The sequence below is a fragment of the Nilaparvata lugens genome, unplaced genomic scaffold, assembly GCF_014356525.2.
Source record: "Nilaparvata lugens isolate BPH unplaced genomic scaffold, ASM1435652v1 scaffold6719, whole genome shotgun sequence".
Taxonomy (NCBI): domain Eukaryota; kingdom Metazoa; phylum Arthropoda; class Insecta; order Hemiptera; family Delphacidae; genus Nilaparvata; species Nilaparvata lugens.
In genome coordinates, this window is record NW_024092470.1 from 1 (window position 1) to 9,679 (window position 9,679).

Sequence of the window (9,679 nt, forward strand, 5' to 3'; positions counted from 1 at the left end):
CCTGCTAGGCGCTCAGATAATGGAGAATTTTCAAATCTCTTGTATAAAAGACATTGTCCACCGTAGGTGCTTCTAAACTGTCTCTCTCTCTCTCTCTCTCTCTCTCTCTTTTGATGCAATGTAAATTATTGAATCATCGTTGATATTTGCCCCATTGAAACAAAAATATATAGAGAATTATATTGATATTTATAAATTATACTGTAATATATAATGTATATTATTATTGATATTATCCATATCACTGGGAAAATACTTCAGGATAAAAAAAACTTTATAATTTCTAGGTTGACGGAATCTATCTCAGCCTAAATTCTCTTTCAACTTTTCATACCAAAAAACCAGATAATCACAATATTTCAATAAGAAATATGATAAGAAGGTTAAACTACCTTCATAAAACTATTGTTAAGAAAAGAAATCTTTCTTACATTGAAATTATAACTCGAATTGTATATATATTATATAAACTCATGTTATTTCAATTATCCACTGCATACTGCTGTATATTACTGAAAGTTGATAACCCTGATCTACTTTCAGCCTACTTCATTTTATTAATAAATTATTTGATCTCATATAATTATTTCACTTTATCAATTCATTTTCTCTTTTTTTTCTTCTGTTTTTTTTTCTCTTGAATATTCATATTGATTAAAACGTTCACAATATTTCCATTAATAATAAATCCTTAGTTTCAATAATGAAATTAACGTTTTGGTAGAGAGTTAGTGGGGAGGATATTTTTAATATTCTTTCCAAAGAATGGACATTGATATGTTCAAAGCTCCGCCAATTTATTTAGATGCATAACAATATGATTATTATCTATAGTTATTATATAACAAATTGCTTTTTCATATCATATACAATTCAATAATTATTTTCTTAGTCTATATTATGTAAATTCATCTATGATTTTGCTGTATTGTAAGCTATTGTATATAGTGTATATGCCAGTATATATTGTGATCTACATAAATAAAGTACTCAATCAATCAATCAATCAATCCACCTACTCCTCCTCCTCCTTCACCTACTCCTTTTCCTACCCCACCTACTCCTCTTCTCCTCCTTCACCTACTCCTCCTCCACCACCACCTACTCCTCCTCTTCTCCTCCTCCACCTACTCCTCCTCCTCCTCCATCTATTACCCCTCCTCCTCACCCTACTCCTCCTCCTCCTCCACCTACTCCTCCTCCTTCTCCTCCTCCAACTCCTTCTCCTCCTTCTCCTCCTCCAACTCCTTCTCCTCCTTCTCCTCAATAATAATAGTCAAGAATACTGCTTATCAAATGAAGAGTGAATAACTATATATATTACATTACTATAGAGTAAATAAGATCATAAGATAGTATTATCCATTAAAAAATCTTCCTTGTTTTTGAGTATTTTTGAGAATTTACCTCGCACATTTTTAATTTGAGGGTGCTGATTCCGAATCTGAAATCGCGAATTCTCTATCTTCATTTTGAAGCGATTTAGGTTTTGATGGATAGATGAGACATAATCGTTTCCTAGAAAAATTGACACAAACCTGGCTGAGATTGATCAAAGAAATGACAAACCTTCAAACGTCAGAAATTCACAACGATCTCCCATCTACACGATGCAAACTTAGCACAAACCTGGCAGGTTTGCGCTAATATCGTTGTTGTGTAGACCGGGCATAAGAAGAATTTATGGGCCAGTGCTAGAGGCTGATAGGTGGTGACTCAGCAAAAATGATGAGCTCTAGGGCAAACGAGCATTGTTAAAAGAGCATTGTTAGGGCAACCGAGCACTGAATTAGAAGAGCTAGAAGTGGTTGGTTGGACCGTGTGGAACGGATGCCAGAAACCCGTATGTCTCTGTATCAGCAACCAGGGGGACAAAGACCACTCAAGAGATGGTTGGACGACGTGAAGGACTTCAATCCTTGGGCGTCACAAGGTGGAGACAGCCAGCACAGGACACAGATTCATGGAGAAGGCTTGTGGAGGAGGCCAAGGCTCTACAAGGCCCGTAGAGTCAATGATTAGTAGTAGTAGTAGTATAGTATAGAAAGCCAATCTGGCTTTACCCCTATGAAGCAGGATTTGCAAACTCCACAGCACAGAAGTGGTCTGGTATGTGGGAATCTCAAGAGGTGAAAAATGAAGAGCTTGTGACTGATCCAGGCAGCAGAGTTCCTGGATTTGAGTTGCCCCGACAGCAGTGGGTTCGCCTAAACAGTTCAGAACTGGCCAGGAAGATGCTATGAGAGCATACATATTTGGGGATTTGTAGAGTCCCCCAATTTGCGAGTGTGGAGAGACTCAAACCATGGACCACATTGTCTCGTCATGTCCATTGTATCATTCTCCCGGAGGGTTGCCTAGATTGCACCTGGCGGATGAGGAGGCTGTGCTCTGGCTGAGGGAGTTGAACGGCATTTGATGTTAATCCAAAAAAACTGATTGTTAGTTGTTAGTTTCATGTATATTAATTAATATTTTGTGTTATGACAAATCCAAATTGGTAGGCTCTCTTTTTTTACTCTTGACTTTTGTTGCCCTAACCACTGCAACACCATATGCTAATATAGTAGTAGTATAGTGAGGTCCATGTTTGATTAGAGATGGATGGTGTTGCTATCTTTGTCTATCCTTGTCTTGACAAAGCAGGTAGCACTGTCCTTATCTGGCTCCACAATGTTGCCAGATCGTTTTTTAACAATGTAGAAATACAATCTCAATAATTATTAAATCATTGAAGAACAATATCTTCTATTGACAAATAAGATATAATTCATTATTTTAAACAAGAATGAACAGCTAATATCATTACATCAGATGTACCGGTATCAGCTGTCTTCTATAGCGGCAATAGCAAGGCAGAGAATCGTATCGTTGTCCTATCTATGTCCAGAGCCATTATAACGTGGACCTCCTAAGCTTCAAAGTAGAAGAAAAGCATTCCTAGCGCGTTATATTTATGGGAATTTCTACCTTCAAGTTTTTTTCAAGTTTTAATTTTTACATCAGCAATACAACAAAATAAAAAACATCTCATCAGATACCTATAACTAACAATTTAAATATACTAAGCACTTCTGAAAGGTTATTTGGCACTATATCATAATGTATCAATAATACAGTAGAAATTAACTTTAACTTATAAGTACACAACTCATATCAACATTTTGGAATAATGTAACTGATGTCTGATGGTGGAAATGAACCTTAACATTTTATGTGAGAACCGATGCAAACAAAATACTATTCACAAAAGAGCTTCCGCAAAGCCCTTGTCCGTGAATTGGAGTTTGAATAATGGGACATATGAAAACGATAAGACACATACACACACGCATTCACACAGTCATCAATATTTGACAATTGACACATCAGAGCATTCCCCTCATTACATATATATCATAGTGATATAAACTCAATGTGAACAGTAGGGAGGAAGCCACCACCTATAAATCTACCAATAGGTATTTTAAGGCAGAAAAAAGAATTTAAGACAGAAGAGAGAAGAAGAAGAAAAATGTTTAGGTTTTATGACAATTTATTCACTTAGCTTACCACTCTGAAGAAATTTCAATTTCCAAAGGTGAATGAAGCCATAGCCAACACTTCGTTTCACGGATGAATTGTTTGCAAATTTTCAGTTCCTTATTTCCTCAGGAAGGATATTGTGAAATTTTGGTCCCAGAAAAATGAAGCATCTTTGAAAGTTGGTACAGTTGGGTTTGGGAAGTCTCACCAGCATTCGTGTAGTTTGCCGTGTAACCAAACTGTCTTGTCTAATATTTTCCATCAAATATCTATCCCCACTCATTTTATAAAACAGCGATAGAACTTTCAACACATATATATATCTAAAGGAAGAATCCCCAATTATTTAAACATAGGGAAAGTATGAGCCCGTCTACTAGCACCATGAATGACCCTAATGACAGATTTTTGTAGAACTATAAAATTTTTAAAATGTGACAAGAATGTGGAAGCATAGCAAGAAATGCCATACTCCAACCTACAATTGAAAAAAGCAAAATACATCATGCAAAGAATAGATACAGGGAAGAACTCTCTTAATCGATAAAATGTCTTTACTAAATATAGAAGGTACCTTTTTATTTTTCTTATGTGAAAGTCCCAAGTTAGACTCTGGTCCAAAAGCAATCCTAAATATTTGACGCATTCTGATTGTTTTATAACTTAAAAAAGCGATGGAGTTGTGCACCTCCGCAATAGTCCCACGCTAATCCACGACAACAACACACGCTGTGTATGTGTTGTGTGTAGTAGGTTGGCAATAGTCAATCATCTGTTTTAGGCGCCAAGTGCCGTGATGGCTGGTGCTTAGAGGTTAGGTCTTCATGTCATGTTATGTTATTGTCGTTTGTCGTTTTATATTGTCAATTAAATAAAGTCTAATTATCAATACAGTCTAATTATCTATCCACTTAAAACATGGTGTCAGGTGCGAGCGGACCCTGCTGTATCCGCCGTTTATTGTAGGCTACCATAGTGTCAGTGTCAGTGCATCTCTGTCAGTACAACATGTCTATTTCGACACAAAATATTCACCCTCTTAGCCTTTCCGGCGATGTGGCAAATAACTTCTCGAACTGGCTTCAACAATTTAAAATATTTTTGATTGCAGCAAACCTTGATGAGGCTCCATCCAAACGGAAAGTGGCCTTGTTTCTTGCCCTGATTGGACCTCAAGGGCTGGCAGTTTTTAACTCATTCAATAAAGACTCTGATGCAATCAAATTTGAGGAGTTGGTCCAACTTTTTAAAGAACATTTTCTCCCCACAAAAAACTTGACAGTTGAACGTCACAAATTCTTCACTCGAGTGCAGCAGCCAGGTGAGAGTATTGATGACTTTGTCACTGCCTTAAAGACACTGAGTAACTCCTGTGAATTTGGGTCATTGACTGATAGTCTGGTGAAAGATATTTTGATTTGTGGACTCAATGACAGTCACACTAACATTAAAGAACGCCTGCTCCAGGATCCGGACCTTAACCTAGAAAAAGCACTGCAAGTGTGCCGATCAGTGGTGATGTCCCAACAGCATGTCAAAGCCCTCCTGTGCCCTACTTCTGACTTGACAATTGGAGCAGTGAACAGACGATTTCTCCGGGATGGATCAAACCAGTTTCATCAACCAGCCAACAACTCAGGTTATGTTCACACTCCTAGTAACTCTGGTGATGTCATTCAACAGGCTCATTCTTCAACCCAACCTTTCCGGTCAGGACAAGTGAATCAAAGACCAACTATGCCGCCCATTTGTGATAAGTGTGGCCAGGTGCACCGCTTCAAGTGCCCAGCACTTAATAAAACATGTAGTAGGTGTGGTCGTTTGAACCACTTTGCTAAAATGTGTAGAAGCAAGACAGTGATGTCAATTGAATACCATCAGTCTCAGCCACAAGAAAATCAAGCGAATACTTCTGACACTTCTTGCTCAGGTAATATTACTTTTATTGATTCTCGTAATGATCTTGACACATATTTTGTGGGCTCAGTTGGAACTGTGAATAACAAAGAGCAGTCAGGTTGGTTTTTGAGTGCTTCTATTAATGGGAACCCAGTTAGGTTCCAACTTGACACTGGGGCTCAAGTGAACATTATATCTGTTGATCAATTTCTTGAATTGGGTTTTTGTAAATCCATTATTAATCCTTGTATTTCAAAGCTTACGTCAATCTGTGGCAATTCACTTCCTTCTTTAGGCTATGCAGTTCTGCCTTGTGTCATTAATAGTGAAATTTTAAATGTTAAATTTTATGTTACTAACTTGAAGCATCTCCCAATTCTAGGGATAGATGCTTGTAGACAACTGAGTTTGCTAAAACAGGTGGATGTGGTCAATCATAACTTGACAGGACCTGTTTTAAAAAATGATGTGTATGCTAAGTTAATTTCTAAGTATGATGTTTTTGGTGGCCTTGGTTGTTTGTCCAAGCCATGTAAACTTGAGCTTCGACCAGATGCAACTCCCAGGGTTGACCCTCCACGGAAATTACCATTCAAATTATACCCCAGGGTGAAGCAGGAACTAGAAAAAATGGAGGCTGATGGAGTTATAGCTAAGGTGTCTGAGCCAACACAATGGGTTAGTTCCATGGTTGTAACAGAAAAGAAATCTGGCAATTTACGGATATGTATAGATCCTAAGCATCTTAATGAAAATCTGTTGAGGGCACACTACCAATTGCCCACCTTGGAGTGTATTAGATCTCAATTGAATGGCTCCACTGTTTTTTCTACTCTTGATGCCAATTCAGGCTTTTGGATTATTCCACTGGATGAGGCAAGCTCCCACATTCTAACATTTAACACACCTTTTGGTCGATATAGATTTCTCAGACTTCCTTTTGGCATCAATTGTGCTCCTGAAATTTTCCATAAAACAATGGTGGATTGCTTTGGTGATTTGGAAGGTGTTGTCATATACCTTGATGACATTTTGGTGCATGGTGCTACAGCAGAAATTCATTACAAACGCCTACAATCAGTTCTTGAACGTGCTCAACAACTGAATGTTCAGTTCAACAGCAGCAAGTGTGCCTTTGGGCTAAGTGAGGTCAGATATATGGGTCATATATTTTCGGCTGATGGAATGTGTCCTGACAACTCACGTATCAAGGCAATATGTGGTATGGAGTGTCCTCAGGATAAAAAGTCACTACAACGTTTCTTGGGCCTTATCAATTACTTATCAAGTTTTGTTCCAAATCTTGCAACAGAAACTGAATGCCTACGTCCTCTCATTAAAAATGATACGGTATTTGAGTGGACTACCTGCCACACTTTGGCGTTTGAAAAGCTAAAACTGCTTATAACTCAGGCCCCAGTTTTGGCACATTTTGATGTCACAAAACCTATTGTGTTGACAGTTGACTCATCTCAAAGTGCAGTGGGTGCAGCTCTTCTTCAAAACGGTAAGCCAGTATGCTATGCCTCTAAAACCCTCACCACATGTCAACAAAACTATGCCCAGATTGAGAAAGAGCTTTATGCAGTGGTGTTTGGCTGTGATCGATTCAGACAATATATCTATGGTCAACATATTACTATTGAAACAGATCACTCACCTCTAGTAACTATTAGCAAACGCCTTCTTGCAAGTGTCCCAGCTAGGCTCCAGCGTATGCTTCTTCAGCTTCAACCATATGATTTTCATATTGTTTACAAACCTGGTCGATTGATGCATGTGGCTGACACATTGTCACGAGCTGCACTCCCAGAGGTAGAAAGCCTGATAGATGATGACATCTCAGTCCATGTCAATCTAATCCATTCCTCTCTCCCAATAGTGTCTCAAACACTGAAGGAGGTCAAAGAGATGTCATCTGCTGATGAGACCATTACTCTCCTTATATCTTATTGCTTACAGGGATGGCCACAACGCCAGTCTGCCATACCCAACTCTTGTAAACCATTCTATAGCTTCAGAGAACAACTGAATACTGCTAATGGCATTTTATACAAAAATAATAGTGTGGTTGTACCCCAAAAAATGCAAAAATCTATTCTTCAGAAGCTTCATTGTGGTCATATGGGGATAGAGAGAACAAAAAATGCAGTGCGTGATGTTTTGTTCTGGCCTACTCTTTCTTCAGAAATCAAGGAAATGATCCAACAATGTCCTACCTGTATCAAATATCGACCTGCCAATCCAGATGAGCCTCTTCTGAATCATGAGATTCCCAATATTCCTTGGCAAAAGATTGGTACTGATCTTTTTGATTTCAATCATAAAAAATACTTGGTACTTGTTGACTATTATTCCAAATTCATTGAGGTCTGTCATCTGTCATCCTCTAATGCACAGTGTGTTATATCTGCTCTCAAGTCTGTCTTCAGCCGCTTTGGCATTCCATGTCAACTTGTAAGTGATAATGGCCCCCCTTTTTCATCTAAGGAATTTTTGGACTTTGTCACTGACTGGAAGATTACTCATACAACTTCCAGTCCACACTTCCCCCAATCAAATGGTATGGCTGAAAGTGCTGTTAAAATTGTAAAGAATATTTTTCTCAAGTGTCATGATTCTGGCTCAGATGTCTCCTTGGCATTATTGCAACAACGCAATACCCCAAAAGGTGATATGTTCTCACCAGCGCATCTTATGTTTTCCAGACGGCTCAGGTCAACTCTCCCAATCACAGATGCACTTCTAGCTCCGACTCTGGCAGGCCATTCCAAGCACAAGGAACAATGCCAGCAGCAACAACTGAGAGCTCAAGAACAGTTTGGCAAACATGTACGCCAGCTACCTCCTCTTTGTGTTGGTGAATCTGTCTTCTTCAAGCTCACTCCTGACAGCATCTGGTCCCCTGCTACAGTGGTATCTATTGATGAAATGCCTAGGTCATACACAGTGAAGTCAGCCTCTGGACACACTTACAGACGGAATCGTAAGCACCTTCTGAAGCAGTCAGGTAGGAAAGGCTTGACTCCATTAGTTGGCACACATCATACTGGATATCATAGAGACCATACAACAAATGTGGATGCAACTGGTAATGTCAGCCAAAATGTTCCCCCACAACCTAATATGTATTTTTCTGTACCTCTCTGGGGTGAAAATGAGGACACTACAGGGGAAATGAACAGTGAGATTTCAGATGGTGGCTCAAGTGGGGACTTTATGGGTTTCCCTGACAATGTCTGTCATACTAGTTTACCTGATCTGTCTTTTTCATTGGTTGGTGGTCTCACTCAAGGGAGGGGAAAACGTGTTATTAGAAGGCCAAGAAGATTCTCATTTTCTGAGTATACAACATAGATATAAGACATCCCTTTGATTCTCATATTAATTATCTCTTCTTTTGTATAGTTATCTCTGATGATTGTATTGTTTTCTTCTACTTGTAATTATGTATTTTGATTACTCCTGAAGGTATATAGATTCATTACTATTGTTTACTCTTATGTTGTTCTTACTGTAGTTCTGTATGACTTATTCACACTAATTCATAAAATGTAAAATTTGTAAAATGTTACAATGTAAAAAAAAAAAAAAAAAAGCGTGTTGTGTGTAGTAGGTTGGCAATAGTCAATCATCTGTTTTAGGCGCCAAGTGCCGTGATGGCTGGTGCTTAGAGGTTAGGTCTTCATGTCATGTTATGTTATTGTCGTTTGTCGTTTTATATTGTCAATTAAATAAAGTCTAATTATCAATACAGTCTAATTATCTATCCACTTAAAATTTTGAAAAGTATTTATATTTTTGTTATTTTATCAATTTATTTGTATTACTCTTTACAGTTAAAAAATCATGTTCATAATTATTATCTTGGGGATATTTCTTGTGTTTTTTGTAAAGTTTATCACGATTTCTAATTGCAAGGCAAATGCTATCTGTCATCCATGGTTTCAAGTGCTTATTATTTTTAAAAGAACTTTTGCGCTGGTAAGTGCACTGATTTATAAAGTTGAGGAGTACATCCATGAATATGGAAAACTTGCCATCAACAAGGTTACAATCATATAAATTAGTCCAGTCGTGTTCCATCAGTAAGTCATCTAACTTCTTGAAATCTGTTATATTTTGAACTACTGGAGTAGCATCACTGTCTCTATATTCAGGTATTGACAATGAAGCTGAAATCGCTCTGTGGTCAGTAATGAGCGATTCAATCACTGCAATCCGAACTTTTATCCTATTATATTTCGACTTGAAG

The 9,679-nt window shown here is 38.0% G+C and overlaps 1 protein-coding gene across 1 annotated transcript; it reads left to right on the forward strand.

Annotated features, from left to right (window-relative positions):
• The first annotated feature begins 4,267 nt into the window (after positions 1–4,267).
• Positions 4,268–9,181, forward strand: LOC111049405. The gene is made up of 2 exons (XM_022335460.2): positions 4,268–5,455; positions 8,133–9,181. Exons 1-2 carry the CDS (start codon positions 4,534–4,536, stop codon positions 8,171–8,173), a joined length of 963 nt encoding a protein of 320 aa, XP_022191152.1. The 5' UTR covers positions 4,268–4,533; the 3' UTR covers positions 8,174–9,181.
• The last annotated feature ends 498 nt before the right edge of the window (positions 9,182–9,679 follow it).

What these genes read in the sequence shown, in the direction of transcription:
- LOC111049405 (XM_022335460.2), top strand. Translation starts at nt 4,534, where the DNA reads ATGTCTATTTCGACACAAAATATTCACCCTCTTAGCCTTTCCGGCGAT. An exon ending in TTCTGACACTTCTTGCTCAG is followed by an intron (nt 5,456 to 8,132) that starts GTAATATTACTT and finishes TATGTTTTCCAG; the next exon opens with ACGGCTCAGGTCAACTCTCC.